Source organism: Telmatherina bonti (assembly GCF_933228915.1).
Source record: "Telmatherina bonti genome assembly, chromosome: 23".
NCBI lineage: Eukaryota > Metazoa > Chordata > Actinopteri > Atheriniformes > Telmatherinidae > Telmatherina > Telmatherina bonti.
The window spans coordinates 7,008,989-7,025,665 of NC_136632.1; the positions used below are offsets into that span (position 1 = coordinate 7,008,989).

Genomic DNA, 16,677 nt, shown 5'->3' on the forward strand with positions numbered 1-16,677 from the left:
GCCAAATAAACGGCTTGTAACTAAACATCCATCTCTAAATTATTTGTCCAGATTAGGAGTCTATGCTGCTTAATGTCGATGTGCACATTTCCTCTAACTTTCTAAGCTCTAGTGTTTCCCCAGTGATAATTTTACAAATAAAATATCAAATTTTGATTAAACGTCCGGCCAGTAGTTTTCCTTTGGATTGTTTATACTTTTTTCAAACTGAAATAATAAACTCACAGATATAAAAGTTTGTAGCTGGCAAAAATATTCCGAAACTTAAATATATCTTAAAATAATAAGGTGTTTATTGACATTTTGCTTGTTTTAAAGCCAAAATGAGTCCATTGTGGCCTGAAGTTCAGGCAGATCCTGGCAGCCGTCTACGTGGCTGGATGGTGCGTTTACGGTACTTCCTGCACTGTCGGAACAGTGCCAACGCTCTGTGAAAGTTTTAAAAATATTAAAACTCGCGTAAGATTTTGATTTAATTTAGAATATATACATCCATTTAAGGTTTTAATTATTAAAAAGTCAACTAACAGCTGTAGATTTGAACATTTTTAGTGTTACTCAAGCTTATTAGCCACGCAGTTTTAACATTTACCTGCTAAACAAACTAGCACATGAAAGCGACAATTTTCCTCATTAGCGAGGAGGAAAGCTAAAGTTTTGTAGCGGTCATCATCCGCAAAACCCTGCAGTTTATTAGCGCCATTATGAACAGGAATGTATGACAGTATTCATATTTTAATCTGCACCATAACGAATAGCTAACTACATTATTTTTATGCTAAGTGATTTTTATCAGTGCGCTAAAATGCCGACTGAAGTCAAACAGAGAAAAAAGACTCAGGCGCAAAAACAGGGGGAAGATCTAAAACCAACTTCGACTGTAAATGGAAAAGACGAAGAACAAAAAAGCAAGACTGAGGAGCAAATGGGGGCAAATAAAACATCTTCAGGTCCTGATATTAAAAGTGTAATGTGTTTCTTGTCGCTTGCAGCCTGCGCAGCTCTGAGCTGGTAAGTCCTCTCATGGGGTTTTAATCTTTCTGCCATAAAGTTCGTCTTTCTGCTGAAGTTGCTTTCGGTTGCAGGATGGTGTGGCAGCAGAACGAGAGGTTCAACCAAATGGAAGAAAAGTACAGGTCACTTCACGGGAAAACCTCCAGCCTGTTGGACATGGAGGAAGAGATGGTGAAAGTTTCTAAACAGGTAAGAGCAGGGCCGGATTAAAAGCGCACAGGACCCCTGAGCTCAGTGTTTCAGTGGGCCCCATTCCCCACCAACATTGTGAACGATGCACTGTGAAACGACATTTCAAACATCTGTCACCCAATGGTACCAATAGCAATACACTAGACACTGTGGTGTAACTATCTGGCTTTTAAGGAAGGAATTGTATTTTAAGGCAGGAATTTCTGGGATCTGGACGTCATTGCATTCAGCGCATCGTGTCGTTTGTCGACATGTAGGTCTGCTGCTGTGTGGATCATTATGAGCCAGTTTCAGACAAGCCTCGTATTTCACTCTAAAACACTAAAATAGAGTCAAGCAAGATGGAAACAAACGTCTCTGACGATGCTAAAACACAACCTCCAAAAAGGGGATTTTAACTGTAACTTTATTTTGAAGGGAAATGTTCATAAGGAAAGTTTTCAAGCATGAATGTATAAAATGAGTAAATGCTTTTCGCTTATTCTCTGATAATTGCAGATAATTACGTTAAGAATCTGTCCGCTGCTTTTCTTACTGTTTGCATGAAAGATAAAAACTGAGCATCGTAGAGCTCCCACAGAAACGGCCCTCCTGTTTTGTGTTGCGGCTGCAGCTTGCTGCCTCCGAGGATGACCTGCAGGAGGCGCTCTCCACCGTCTCCTTGGCAACAAGGCTCCAGCAGGACGTCTCCACCCTCCACGCATCTGTGATGGCGATGCAGGCTGACGAGAACGCCGCTTCCCGTGACCTCCAGACCGTCAACGCTCGCTTCCTCAACGTGACTGAGACGTGGCAGGAGCGGTTGGCTGCCATCACCTCCGACCTGGCGGCCCTCAAAACTGAGTCTCGGGAGGCCCACGCCGGAGCCACCGAGCAGGTGAACGAGGCGGAGCGGAGGACCCGGACGCTGGAGAAGAGACTGGAGGAGCTGGAGGACAGCACGAAGAGAAACACCCGAGCTATGGAGCGCGCCGAAGAGGACGACGCGGAGCGAGCGCGGGACCAGCTGGACTGGAACACCAAGCAGATCCACAAGCTGGAGCAGCAGATAAGCAGCCTGACCAGGAGCGAGGCGGAACTGAGCTCGCAGCTCCACGAGCACATTCCCAGAGCGCAGGCGTGCGAAGAGCACCTGCCGCAGGTGGAAGAGGCGGTGCGCTCCATCCTGAAGCTCGGCGGCGACCTAAGCGGGGCGGAGAGGAGGCTGGAGGAGGTGACGCTGCAGGTGTTTGGGACGGAGGACAGCATGCTGAAAGCCGTGAATGAAATCCTGGAGATCCGACAGGAGCTGGACACCCTGCAGGCTCACAACAGCATCCTGAAGATGAAGAACGAGTTGTCCGTGGTCAAAGAGGCGGTCCATGAACTCACCATGGCGTTGAAGGAGAGCAGAGATGAAGTGGACTCTGACACTTTGGAGGAGGAAGGATGGAAGGATGAAGAGGAGGAGTGGCAGGAGGATGAGCAGGACGGACCCAGTGTGGGAGAGTTTTAATCGTACCTCAGCTTTAAGTCTGATGTCGGCATGCACTGTGCCCCAGATCATCACATTTATGCCTTATTTTCTTTTCTTATTCATGAATAAACAAACTGCTTTTAGTTTTTTTGTGTTATTTTCTGAAAAGAAGTGATGTGACGGTGTGTTAGTGTGTGATCCCTGCAACCTGGAACATCTCACACAACGTTTCTACACAGTTTACATATTTCACATGAATGTCATCTATTTATCTGATTTTCTATGTAAAGCATTTTTCGCTTTATTTTATTATTTTTTAAGAAAATAAAAGTCTTGTTGAAATGTTTATTGTTCCTTTAAATCATTGCTTCATACAGCCTCCCATCTTCCCATTGCTCCATTCCCTGTTTGTCCTGCTTTAGTGTGAGAGTGTGCGGTTGATGCTGGAGGGCCTGGAGGATCAGCGGGGGGCTCTGCAGCCACAGCTGGAGGGTTTGGAGCGGGACGTCGGCTGGCTGAAGGAATGGGCCTCTGGTCTGACTGAGAAACGAGAGCAGCTCCAGGGCAGCCTGACGTCTCTGAGGGACGCCGTTCGGCAAATAGAAGAACGTACATCAGCTATCACCAAGGACTTCGCTAACAAGGTTTGTTGCTATGGAGAGAAATTTGTTGCTTTATTATCCAATCACAAAAGTTAGATTTGAAGCCAAAGTACACAAGTAGAGCAAACACCCCCCCCCACACACACACACACATTCCCCAAAATACATCGTTCCATGAATACTGTCTCCTTAACCGAATGCAGGTTGATAAAACAAATAAAACATTCATTAAGTGATAAAAAATTCTATACATCTATACTAACCAGGGCCGGATTAAAAGCGCACAGGCCCCTGGGCCCAGAGTGTTCCAGGGGCCCCCTCCCCACCGCAACATTGTAAATATTGTGATACACTTCGAAGCACCATTTCTAACATCTCTCAGCCAGTGGTACCAATAGCAACACACTGGAACTATCTGGCTTTTATGTACGTTTTGTTTCATGTCCAAACTACTGGTGTTCGCCCTACGGGGGCCCCAAGTGGGCGTGGGCCCCTGAGCTTGTGCCCATGATGCCCATTAGATAATCCTGCCTTGATTCTAACTGTAGGAACTATTTCTTCTGCCTCCAGGTGTCGGCCGTGAGGACAGATGGGCGGCGGATGGACGGGCTGCACTCTGAGTTGGAGTCTCTGCTGACGCAGGTGGGAGAGCTGGAGGACAAGGCCAATCAGGTGGAGCACGGCATGGTGAAACGCATCGGAGACGTTCTGGCCGGCAGCATCGACCGCATCTCCAGTCTCCGATCCGCATCCGAACGCAACGCTCAGGCCATAGAGCGGCTCAGCAGACGCATCCCAGAGCTCAGCAACGCCGACGCGAAGATCTCGGAGCGTTTGAGGGAGCTGGAGAGCGGCCGGGCGCGTCTTATAAGAACAGTGACGTTTGCCAGCGACCTCAAACCAAAGGTGGCGTCCATCAAGAGAGACTTTGGAGCGTTCGAGCCTCGGCTGTCGGACCTGACTCTTCGGATCGGGCGATTAGCAGAAGATCTCACTAAAAGGGAGCAGGAGATCGCTGAGCTCCGACAGACTTTAGCAAACCTCACTGCAGTCGAGGGAGATTTAAGTGTTACATCTCAACAGGTTAGTGAGATAGTCGACTTTTCCAGTATCGAAGAGACGCACAGAGCAACATGAAGATCAGCTCAGTTGTTGGTTTATTGGTCTTTTTGCTGTTTGAACACCACCAGCCATACTACTGTTTAGATCTTTCCTGATTTGCTTTTTTTTTTTACTTGAAAAATAAATGAAATGAAAATAAAATAAAGACTCGTCCCTCTGATGGATGCAGACACTGAAACTCAAGCTGCTCGTGTAGCAGGAATGTATAACAAGAACCTGAAGTTCCAGTTTTTTTCCTTTGCTTCACTTTAAACCGCTTGTGCCTGAATACCTTTCAGCAGCGCGGAGGCCTGAAATGTTCTGGCAAAGTGCTCAGACAGGTGTTGCACAGGGAAACACACTTCTGCAGAACACCTGGAGACTAATTCTTCTGGTTTGTGACGTTGAAAGAGTTCAACGTTGTTGCAGCTTCTGCTCTTTGACGCGTTCAGCAGAGTTCCAGATTATTCTGCATATGTTTCAGCTCATTTCTCCTAAAAGATCAATAGGAGTGACATTATAATAGGTCATATATTCTGGGTTTTATGGAACAAATTTCTCAAACCCCCACACTTCCATGTTCTTCTTTGTTTAAAACATAAAATGGGTTTTAAAGAACTGAAAATGTTCATCAGTCGGATTTTTCTTTCTCTTTTTTTTATGAGACATATTTTTCTAAAAACCAATAAAAAAAAGTTGGATCCAGTTCCAGTTTAATATTATTTTGCCTGGAGATGCATGGGTAGTTTCTGCCTGGATCTCATTCAGGAGACCCCCCAACCCTCATAGATCCTCCCTCTGAGTATGCTCCACTGGTTCCCAGTAAGGTTGAGGTCAGAGGATGACGGTGGTCCCACCATGAGTTTTTTACAGCAGGCAAACATTCTGCAGGTGTTCCTCCATCATGGTTGTCTTCACTGCAGAAGCAGCCCTTCTTCCTCTTACACAATCAGTTAGCAGCTGAACAGGTTTAGCAGAGATGACCCTGAAGGGATCAAACATCTCACTCCAGCTTAAAACATCTCTACCAACCCAGACCTCCATCTGTCTGTTCCACCCAGCCGAGCTCAGCATTTATCACTGGGAGAATATTATTCCTCATGTTCTTCTGAACCCACTGCAGACATTGCTCTATGTGAGGGCTTCTGCACATCTGCAGCCTCTGGTGGATCCTGCATGACGCCTGCAGCTGCTGAAGGAGACTTTCCTCTGCTTTAATCTGAACAAACGTGTGTGCTCTCTGAATCACTTGTTTTCTTTTTTTTTTATTAAATGTCTAATGTTTGAAATACATGGATATAATGTCCCAAGAGAATGTACTGTGATGTATTTGGGGAATATTAGCAAAGTAGTACTGGGGGAGGACCAGTACTTAACTAAGATCCTTCTATCTGCAGCACGGAAGGCTATGACGAAACTTTGGCTCAATCCTAAAGTCCACTGATCAGTACCAGTGGACTAGCATATAAACAACATATCAGATGGAGAAACTAACCTTCATTATTAGGTTAAAAGAATCCGAATACAATAAAAAGTGAAAAACTCATTTCTTTTGTAAATTTGGAGACTTAATTAAAAAAAACTTGTCTGGTGCTGGATATGTATACAAGGTAAAATGCCTCCTGTGGACTTTGTGATACATTTGCATATCATGGTATCCTGTCTTTTGTTTTTTTATACATGAGTGGCCTAACTTTAAAATACATTTGTGAATTTATGTTCATGTATATATATCAGTCATTTAGTTTATTTTTTTTTCTGAATATTGGATATGACCTCCTACGACTCCACACCTCGTTCTTTTCACTGTTGTTCTGTGTTTGTCCTGTATATGATAACAAAAAAAGTCTAATGTTTATATTCTTTCCACAAGTTGTTGCACTATTTCAGCCTTTTTATTTCCAGAAATATCGTTATTCCCCCTCACTTTATTATAACTAATGTGGAAAAACTGCTTGAATAGTTTCCCTTTAATGAAGCTCACCTAGAAATTAAAGATCAAACTGGTCTGAGATTGTTATCGGATCTGAACTAGAAACTAAAACCCACCTTTCATTAACTAAAATCTTGCATGCAGAATAATGTTGAACTCTCTGAAATGTGTTATTCCTGCTCAGTAAATCCAGACTCCACCCTTACTATCAGTCCATGACTTGTGATGTAACAGCAAAGGCAGCTGAACCACAAGAAATCATTTGCTCTGCTTCACACCCAAAATAATTCTTCACAGCTTCAAGTCAACAAGATTCTTTTTATTCATCTAAAAAAGGAAACAAAAGCAACATCATGTAGTAAGTAAACTCAAAAAGCGCTTCTTTTTCCATGTAAAGATATTAAAAAACAACAAACATGTTGGCACAAACACATGAAGTGTAAAAACAGAGTAGAAACATCTGAAAATGAAAGTACAGTGCAGAGTGAGTGTGGATGTGGATTCACAGATTAGCAGTTCAGCTGTGCCCCTCTTGCTCCTCCTCTTCCTCTTCTCTACTAAAGTGTGCAACATCACGACATCAGATCAAGTTTGAGAAGAATTTCATCATGAAAATGGGAAAAATGGGGTATTATCACCCGTTTTGACTCATAACTGTCCCAGTTGCTTAATGTTTGGTATCCTGAGGTCACAATGCTGAGCTAGGGACTCCCCTCGTCCTTCTTGCCTTCAGATAAGACGGAAAGTTTCTGTGTGGTGTGCTGCAGCGCTTCCTGGAGGGCAGAAATGGCCAGATCATGGCCTTCAAGCTTCGCTGCTTTCCTCTCCAGTCCATCTAGCATGCTTTTCAGACTCTCCAGCTGCTCAGGCTTGGTTCTGCTGTCCTCCAAAGCAGCGAGCCTCTTCTCCAGATCCTCCACCAGCTGAGAGCTGGACTCCTTTGACTCTTCCTCCTTGTTGGACTGCAGCTCCTCCACGTTGCTTCTTACTGCCTCCAGCTCCTGCTTCAGCTCTGCTTTGGCTCTCTCCACTGCGTCTCCCTGTGACGCCAGACTGCTCTCATGTGCATCATATTTGGCAAACAACGTCTCAACTTTGGAGGTGATGTCTGACAAGGATGCAGACAGGGAATCCCCGCTCTCCTCTGAGGATTTCACTCTGGATTCCAGCTCCTCGGACTTTTTCTGAGCCTGCGCAGCTGCTGCATCCGCCTTCTTCTCCACGCCACGGACAGCTTCAGTTGCCTGCTCCACGCTGCTCTGCAGTGTCGCAGTTTGGTCCTTCAGGGCCTGAACTCCAGCCTCTGCTGCAGACAGCGTCTGCCTCAGGCTTCCAGTGGTCTCCTGCACCACTGACCTGACCGTTTCGACCTCCTGCGACAGTGAGGCGACCTCATGGTTGCGAGTTTGGAGCTCCTCCCTCACTGCGCCTATCTGCTCTCTGAGGGAAACAGCTGTCGCATCAGCTGCCTGTTTGGCTGTTTTAACTTCAGCTACAACGTCGACAATGGCAGAGAGTTCCTGCTTGATGAGCGCAGGGTCTTCTGAATCGCCCATTCGGGCCTTTAGCTCAGCCAGCTGGCTCTGCACTTCGCCCTGACCTTCGGCGAACTCGGCCACGCTGGCTGCGATGGACTGGCTCACCTCAGCCAGGCGCTCCTCCACAGTTTTCTCCAGAGAGGAGAAATCCCTCTCTCGAGCCTCCTTCACCTCCTTGATGCCCTCTGAGAGGTCCCTGAGAAGATCGTTCTGCAGCTTCTGGAGAGTCTCCTCCGCTCTCCTGGTCTCCACCTCGCCTCTCTTCACCCTGCTGACAGCTGCCTCCAGCTCCACCCGCGTGATGCCCAGCGATGACTCCAGACCGTCCACGTTGCTCCTCAGAGACTCCACCTGCACAACACAATCTGCAGTAAATACCTCCCATCATGATGTCTGTCAGTGAACAGAGCAGATCCTGCATCAGTTCATCCATTTCCATTTCTTTTCCCTCTTCTGCATTTGCACACAAAAACTAAAGCAGTGATTTTATAAACTGATAAATTCTTTATATGTGCTGGACTCTTGTGCATCTTTTGTGCTAAAACTGGAGCATCAGGAAGAATTTGATTAATAGTTGAAGTTTAAAATACTCAAGTCTGAATACTGCAAATGCACAGTTAAATGTACATGCAGGGAGATCATCACACGAGGAAATGATTCATTACAAAAGAGAGAAAACACAGGAACAAAATGCTTTAGTAAATAAATTATATAAATATCTCTAGGAACCAAATAGGTCCATTAGGTAGATAATTGTCCTTTAGCTCTTTTATTCCCAACATACCATCTTAAAGAAGTTTGAGATCGGAGCAGAAATGACTGGAAAAGTTGAGTAAAGCTTAAAAATAGCAGATTTTCATCTGAATGGTGACAGGTCAGCCATGGTGTAAAAAAAAAAAAAGGGCATCCTGAGTGGAGTTTAGTTATTTCTGGAAAATCAGCAGGAATCCCTGTAGGGACGGGAATTTCCATTCTTATTACTGGAGCTATAAATGTGACTTAAAACTTTTCCATCCAACAAAGATGCAAAGGAAATTTATGTTCTAAAAGAGGAGGTGATGCAACGCAGTCACAGAGTCTTGACTTATTCATCAAATTTTAACAACAAGCTCCATCATTTCATCTTTTATCTAATTATTATTATTATTATTGTTGTTGTTGTTGTTAAATGCATTTTGGTTTTGATTGTCAGACTGTTTGTTTGGAACTTTTGGGCGGTATAAATGCTTCTGATTTGTTACAAGGCACAGGAGGGAATTCTCTTCGCTACCTGAGACTGAAGTGACTGAGACTCATGCTGCTGCCTTACAATCATCTGCATTGTTCTCATACCAAAGAAAACCAAAGGAAAAAAAAAGTTATTTCCTCCTGGAGTTCAGCACATCCTTCACCGAAGTATATACCTTCTAAGTTTGTGTATGTATCCCCCTCCCCTACACACACACATCCACACACACACACACACACACACACACACAAATAAATGAGCCTGGAAACGAGCTCTTGCCAGCAACATGTTCTGCAACACACGACAAAGTTATGTAAAAGTTTGGAAACATTCAAACAGAGTATAAACTATCCCCCCTCATTCATCCACTAGTAGTTTGATCTTTTTTTTTTTTGTACCAACCTGTTGAAGCACACTCTCCATTTTGGTGCTGAGCTCCGCGTTGTGCCGCGCGCTCTCCTCCTGCTTTGCGTTGGTCTGACGGATCTCCTCCACAACTTGCTGTAAATAAAAAGCAGCAAACCCTGCAGCGCCTATCAGAGCAACATAAAACACGGTGGTGATGAGGAGCCCGAGGCAGCTACCTGAGCGCGGCCCTTGGGGCGCGGGGCCACTCACTCCGTTAGTACTGCTCTTTTGGCTTTTCTTTGGCGCGTCATCGTGGATGGGCGCAGCGGTCTTCTCGCTGTTCTTCTGCCGGTTCTTCGCAGTCATTGTGATGGGAGCTTGGAGTGTGTGTATGTGTGTGTGTGTGTGTGTGTGTGTGTGAGTGAGAGAGAGAGAGCTGCTGATTCTGTAGTCGTGGATGCAGAAGGTTTCCAGTTCAGCCCCGCTTCGGAGCAGCAGCGTATCAGTGAGCGCGTCGTGTCTTTCCACGGAGCTTTTTCACGCTGAGGCATGCGGATGGGGGTTGTCCCGTGCTGGAGTTGGGCTCTGCATGGGTCTTTTTTTTAATGACATAACGCAACAGGAAACAATGAGTGGCTTGTCCTGCATTTACAGTTTTCATTTTCAGACTGCTTTTAAATCCGTGGATGAGAATCTCACAGCTCTGATCATGTGATCACATCAATATCATAACATCACATCGTTATTTACAGCAATCGATTGTGGATATTAATACTTTTATTGAATGTTTTTCAGGTTAAAAATCAAACTTTTTTTTTTCTTTTTTAATAAAGTAGCAGCTATTCTTCTGAAGATAAGATCTAAAGATGGAGGACTGGCACACCAGCACCAATTGCTGCATGCCAATGACATAAAATTGACAGTAATGCTTGTGTAATTACTCTAATGTAAGTTTAAACTACATGTTCTGTGCTGGTGTTACTTTCTGCAGAGTGTTCAGCTGAAGGAGGGGCTCCTTCCTCCCTCCGGCTTGCTCCTCCTTTCATACGTGGCAGCTGTGGTCTCTGTTCTGGGGGGTGACACATCACATAATTACACGTCTTCCCGCAGAGAAACGCAGAATAAAAGGCACATTTTTAATGCACAAAGACGAAGGGGTTAAACCCTAAATGCAAACATCCACGAGCTTTGTTTTTTATGGTAACATGATGCGTTCAATGTATGAACCATTATTTTCTTTGTTAAAACTTCAACGTAATGGCAACATTTTCACATCCTTTCTTTGCAACTTGGTTATAATCAGTATTATATTCCAATACCTCCGGGATATTGCTTTTAAAAAAAGAGGTTTGGTTGGTCTAGTCTATTTTTTCACATCCTTGATTATTATGACATATTTCTTCTTATTGGTTTTTAGTTCCAGCTGGGCATAACTTGGCTTTCTTTGTACAGTCAACACTTTTTAAATCTATTTATTTCTTTTTTTTTTTTTGTTTGTTTATTCGTTGTGATGACTTGATTAATATTTCTGTAATTTAGCGATTGGTGAATATATCCATACTGATGCATGCTGTTCAGCCCTTTTAGAGATGCTATAGAAAAAAGATTTGACTTGGTTTATACAGGTCTTTATATGATCTATTTATTATCATGTGAATATAATATTAGAGGACTTGTAGTTGACTTCAGAAACATAACATTTCATGCAAAAATTAAAGTTTTCTCTCTTCTGAAATACTGAATTCCATGTTTCAACGCTAGATGTCAGTAAAGGAGCGTTTTAATATTCATTGCAGAAACCTGATAAAAGCCTGTTTCATTTTTTATTGTTGTTTGTAAAAAGAAATTATATTTTTGTTAAATTACATTTTGTTAAATTATAAATCATATTTCGTTTTATCTATTTATTTTTGTTTTGCATTTGTGTTATCATTCTTGCTTTTTTGTCATGTGCTAATAAGAAGACGTCTGGTTGTACTGAATCTCACTGTCATTGTTTTTTCTTCCTTATTTTGCAACCATTTAGGGTCTTTTATACTTCTCTTGTGGGTGTTTTGAGTATTTAAATGTTTCTTACCTACCTGCATGGTTCCTTAGCAGACATATTCAATAATGCATATTTTCCTTGTACCTAACACTTTATTCTGCTTAGGGTCCCAGCTGACACTGGGTAATAAACCGAGGAAACCCTGGTCTATCAAAGGACTAACTTTGAGATATTACACTATAAATTTTTAATACTGTTATAGTCGAACGATAACTAATAGTCAGAATGAAGGGTGTCACCAGGAATTGTGGGCCCTATGAAAGACAATGGCATAGACCCCACCACTTGATCACAAATTCTAAATTTTTGTTGTTGCTTCAATGACTTCAAGCTGATAAAAAAAAAAAAGCTTTTCATGGGAATAATAAAGATCTAGGGCTGCGTTTAACCCTTTATGAGGCAAGTGACTATTTTTGATAACTTTGTTTCCTTTCATATTCAGCATGAAACTTTTTTTGTTTCTGTTTTTGTTAATGTAACAGAAGAATGGAGATCTTGGTTCACACCAGAATGACAATTTTAGGTGAAAATTTCTAATTTGAAGGTATTTCTTTGAGTGCCCTATAAAGTGTTAACTCACAGTGCATACATCAAACTTGGTTATTTTTATAGAAATGGTTTATCAGTTTATATTTCTGCTATATTTTTCTGGTCAGAATATCCACCCAGTGATCCATAATGGAGATTTCCTTACAGGCCGTGAACGCAGCATGAGACTCCGCCCATACGGCGTGACATCAGACGCCGCTCCTCCGACGCGCCGCCGCCGCCGCTGCTGTCCAGGTGTACGGTGTCTATGTACGGTGAGTGATATTGCGGAGATCCGCAGCGACTCGGAGCTCCATCAGTTTACGTGACGCGATGGCCTAAAGCGGCATGCTTTGTCTCGGATCCTGGCTGTCACTGGGACGTCTGAAATGCCGCCATCTATCTCCCTCCCTGAGAAGAAAGCGGGAACGCCGTCATAATGAGGACTGACACGGAGCTGAGAAGATTTTGAGCTGTTTGTTTGTAGCTCGAGAGGGAAGAAGCTAGCGGTCAGGCTAGCCGGAGAGCTCACACCCGGCGGCGGAGGCTCGGATATCGGATCAGCCTGGCCATGGCTGGGCTCATCAAGAAGCAGATCCTGAAGCATCTCTCTAGGTTAGTGTCGAGAAGAGGTTAGCAGGTTGGATGTCAGTCGGCTTTAACCACATTATTACTTCTATTTTAGGAGCATTGAAGCCGCATTTACACGGAGAGGTGTTGTGGCTACAAGGGTTACCCCACATTAACGCTGTCAGCTGCGGGTTGACTGGATGTAAAGCTTATTAACCTGCTAACCGGTTAGCAGCAGGACTAGCTGGTGAACGGCTAATCCTCTCGACAGGTTGAACCAGTCCAGTCGTTGTCAGATAGTGTTAAACAATCTCAGCTTTACTACAGAGGAAAACTAGCTATGTTTGCTTGTAAAGTACGACACAAGTCTTATCTCTTAGAAACTATTAAACACCCAAACTAGGAATATACAGCTGCGAGGTCAGGGTTGGTGTTGACAAGGGCATGTTGGGTCTCTCCCACTATATTTAAAGATAATTAGGATGTAATGTTGCCAGATGTATTTGACAATAATATGTAAAACAAAAAGACACTAAATAGGAATCAAAAGAAACAAGAAATGGCAACAAAGACGTGCAAAAACAAACCAAATGCAACACTAAAGAGCATTAAATACACGTAAAATAGTTAAGAGGCCTGTGAAATAATTTTAATGACTTTAAAATGACCCATGTGGTTCAAACTAAAAGTTTAACTACTAAATCTCTTTGCAGAATTACCATAATGATACAAAAACTGCAAAATGGGGTAAGATATGATCCAAAAGGATGTCATACAACACAAATAAACACATAAAACAATCAAAATGTCTTATGAGATAATACAACGTGAAAGAAAGACAGAGAATAAAGAATATTATATCATTGTTTTATACCATTAGCATTATTTTTAAGTGCTCTGTTATGCTTAAAATATTGGTTAACATGTTATTCAGAGGATTTTGATGAGCGTTTAAGCCTCTAATTAGTCATTTATTTCTTTTATGTCACACAATTGTGAGCAGCATTTAGCTCTGTGCAGCTTTACATGCATTATTTATTCTTTTCCACTGACTATCAAGGGACTTCTAATGCTTCCTTGTTTTACTCCAGGGTCAGAGCTTTTTCCCCCCCCAACGTTGTAGGTTTTCTATGTTTTTATTGTTGTGAAGCACTTTGTGACCTTGTGTCTATGAAAAGCGCTATATAAATAGTTTATCTTAAGTATAAACTGGACAATTTAAAAGCATCTCTTCTTAAAGTTGTTTATTTCTTGCAGTCTATGATAGTGGCAGGTTTGTGTATTTAACTCGGATGGGGATTAAAAGCGATGTAAGACATTCATTGTGTATTGTAGGTCACAGATAAGTAAATGTTTTAAAAATCTCATCTGCATGTTGCTTTACTGGTTTGTGACTGATGAGAGACGTCACAGATTAATATCTGCTGTTCAGGGATGGCTTTGACCTTCGTAGGTTAAAATAACACTACAGCCTGTGTGTCATGCCCTCATGTGTCTCGGTGCTCTCAAGTTGTGTGTGTCGAGACGGTGCACATGACTGCGCTTTGCCCTCTGTGGCGTTCGCATCACGGCTGACAGGAAATGACTGGAAGAAGAGAGCGATGTCTTCTGGCTTCATCTGATCCTCGCGCAAGCCCGATTGGTCTGGGTGGAAGCTGACCTGCCCGGCAACCGGCCAATCCCGCGCCGTCCTGTGTAATGATGTCACGGTCATAGTGCTGGTGTCAGAATAGCAAAGCAGCATTACCTCATTTACTCCACAGTGTGAATACGGTTTCTGTAGGCTGATTGGTATTCTCGCTCGGGTGAGTCTGCTCAGCTGCAGGCGTCGCTCTGCTTCATCATCAGCACCAGCCAGGAAAAGCTGGACTGCTGGGGCTTATTTATACTCCTTGTAGGTGTGCTTACACACATACAGATGCTGTTATGGGTATCAACACATCAGCTCGGCTGCTATGCTCCGACATTACAGAGGACACAGTTCTTTCTGACGCTACATGAGACATGCAGCACATCCTTACACTTCACTGACCTCAAAGTCTACAATGAATCTTCCTCCTCTGGTCAACAGTGATGCAATGAGACATTTGGGACATGTTCATCTAGTCAGGAGGACCTTTTTGTGTGTATTAAGAGCTGTTAGAAGCATCTGTTTCAGAATATTTGGTGTATCTGTCGGTGTAATGTTGAAAGGGATCAATAAAGCGGTCTCTGGGGATGAGTTGACACAAGGTGTGTGTTTGTCTGTGTCACATACAGACAGGAGTCTGGCTCGTAGCCAGACTGTAAGATAAGATAAGTAGCGTAGCCTTAAAGTGTATTCACGTAAAGTAGCGTTAAAGTAGTCATTCAGAATAAATGACTTGAGTAAAAAGAAGTATTTCCTGAACATACGACTAAAGTGCTAACGTTTTGATTGAGAAATGATGAAGGAAGATAAACAAGTTGCCTAAACCATCTTGACCATTCCTGATTTAAGACAGATTAAAGCTGCTTACACTAAATCCTTCCTCCAGTTTATAATGGTCTGAGTCATGTCATGGTCGTAGAGTTTCATAGTACAATTATTGTTAGAGATAATCCCAATTTTATGCTTTATCAGGATTATCATGTGTTCATTAAAGGCGTGAAATCACATGAGCACTTTGTCAAGGTCTTTAAGTTTTTTATTTCTTATCTTGATGCAGACAAAATAAGATAATATAGTGTTAGAATAAAATAACCAAGAAGATTAAATCTAAACTAAATCCGTTTTGCTGTTTAAATGGGAAATAAATCCTGCATATTAACTCTGAATTTCTGTCAGATTGAAAAGGCTGCAGGACCTTCATTCATTCTGGGAACTATACTATAAAAATGGTTTTGGACATTTCCTTTACAAACATGAAGAAAAACCTCTTGCTAGCTTTGACTGCTAGATGTCCTTCAGCAGAATAGCTGCTGTTTAAAACATAAATAATATTAGAACAGCGAATATAAATAAACAAGACCTCATATATGGAATTAAATAATTTCTTCCACACTGCCGACTGAAAAGCGTTTTGTTGTCAGAAAAGACATGTATACGTTTTCTATGTTGCATTAAGTCCAAATGATCGTGCATAATTATGTCTGCGGCGATTGATTTTGAAATGAAGTAATTATGACATAACTAATTACAATTGGTCGGATTAGCTTTTATTGAAATGTTTGCAAATACTACAATTATAAATACTAGATACTCCTGGGATTCAGTAACTCAGCTAGAATAGCATCCACCTAACTGCAGCAGAAAAGGTATTTAGTGAGGACTTTAGTGCGTTTCCTCATTTCAGATGTTGAGTTTTTGTTTGCTGAAAGACACAGAAGACGCCACATTGCATGTCAATGTTTTTTTTTTCTCACTATACAAGTGCAACATACTTTATTCACAAAGCCAGGCGTGTTCGGGCATTGCAGACAGATGTTTCTGCTGTTTTTAATGTGGTCGTCATTCCCTGCTACGTGTGTGTCGGTCATGTGGCTGCATCGCTGTGTGATCTGTGGTGAAACTAGCAGCATTTGTCTCGCAAAAAGAGCAAATCTGAATTGAATAAGTGATGGAAAAAAAAGGAAAATGGTAATGAGTCAAGGCTTGACCAGTATAGCAGAGTAAGAGTCGCATTTCTGCATTAATTTATTTCATGAAAATAAAAAGCACGTTGCTGCAAAATAATTCTGATAAATACTTTGTTCTAAAAGTTACTCAAGTAAACGCAGCTGAAGAAATGTAGCAGATTACACCTATAGATGGATGGAAAAGCAGCTTAATTCAGATAAACGGTTAATCATAGAAGAAGAAAGTGCCGCTTGGTTTCACTGAGAGGTCAAAGGTCAGGCTCAGCTACAAGGTATTAACGAGAAGTTTGCAAAAGCGCTTAAATCCAAGTCTTCCATGTGCTTTCCTTCCTCATATTCATCCATTCTTCTCTGTTTCATTCCACTTCTGGTTTGTTTTGAACATGATCATTTTCCTGATGAATCAACTAATTATTTTATTTAATCGGATAAATAAAGATCCAGAAAAACCGTGGAGAAAAAAAATCAGATCTGCTGGCTGAACAATTTGCCAAAATAAACCTCCAAAACTTTTTATGCTCTG

The 16,677-nt window shown here is 42.4% G+C and overlaps 3 protein-coding genes across 6 annotated transcripts in view; 2 read left to right on the forward strand and 1 right to left on the reverse strand.

Annotated features, from left to right (window-relative positions):
* Positions 1-647: 647 nt before the first annotated feature.
* On the forward strand, positions 648-4,445 carry ikbip (IKBKB interacting protein). Of its 2 annotated transcripts, XM_079263490.1 has the most exons (4): positions 648-1,011; positions 1,086-1,203; positions 3,085-3,306; positions 3,835-4,445. In XM_079263490.1, the coding sequence occupies exons 1-4, from the start codon at positions 776-778 to the stop codon at positions 4,399-4,401; spliced, it is 1,143 nt and encodes a 380-aa protein (XP_079119616.1). In that variant the 5' UTR covers positions 648-775; the 3' UTR covers positions 4,402-4,445. The 2 variants fall into 2 exon arrangements, with proteins under 2 accessions (XP_079119616.1, XP_079119615.1); XM_079263489.1 differs by lacking the exons at positions 3,085-3,306; positions 3,835-4,445 and adding an exon at positions 1,820-2,891.
* A 2,157-nt stretch (positions 4,446-6,602) lies between these two features.
* ckap4 (cytoskeleton associated protein 4) lies at positions 6,603-9,880 on the reverse strand. Of its 2 annotated transcripts, XM_079263368.1 has the most exons (3): positions 9,649-9,764; positions 9,467-9,565; positions 6,603-8,187 (listed from the first exon to the last, which is right to left on the reverse strand). In XM_079263368.1, the coding sequence occupies exons 2-3, from the start codon at positions 9,485-9,487 to the stop codon at positions 7,000-7,002; spliced, it is 1,209 nt and encodes a 402-aa protein (XP_079119494.1). In that variant the 5' UTR covers positions 9,488-9,565; positions 9,649-9,764; the 3' UTR covers positions 6,603-6,999. The 2 variants fall into 2 exon arrangements, with proteins under 2 accessions (XP_079119494.1, XP_079119493.1); XM_079263367.1 differs by having other exon boundaries at positions 9,467-9,880.
* Positions 9,881-12,288: 2,408 nt separating this feature from the next.
* Positions 12,289-16,677, forward strand: part of bltp3b (bridge-like lipid transfer protein family member 3B) — a 43,652-nt gene continuing 39,263 nt past the window's right edge. For both annotated transcript variants that reach the window (XM_079263009.1, XM_079263010.1), the window contains exon 1: positions 12,289-12,602. In XM_079263009.1, coding sequence (XP_079119135.1) covers positions 12,559-12,602 — 44 coding nt within the window. In that variant the 5' untranslated portion in view covers positions 12,289-12,558. The remainder of the gene's footprint in view (positions 12,603-16,677) is intronic.

Coding starts and splice junctions, on each gene's coding strand:
- ikbip (XM_079263489.1), top strand. CDS start 776: ATGCTAAGTGATTTTTATCAGTGCGCTAAAATGCCGACTGAAGTCAAA. Junction 1,012..1,085: donor GCCTGCGCAGCTCTGAGCTG/GTAAGTCCTCTC, acceptor TTTCGGTTGCAG/GATGGTGTGGCAGCAGAACG. Junction 1,204..1,819: donor TGGTGAAAGTTTCTAAACAG/GTAAGAGCAGGG, acceptor TTGCGGCTGCAG/CTTGCTGCCTCCGAGGATGA.
- ckap4 (XM_079263367.1), bottom strand. CDS start 9,778: ATGACTGCGAAGAACCGGCAGAAGAACAGCGAGAAGACCGCTGCGCCC. Junction 8,188..9,466: donor TGGAGAGTGTGCTTCAACAG/GTTGGTACAAAA, acceptor TGTGTTGTGCAG/GTGGAGTCTCTGAGGAGCAA.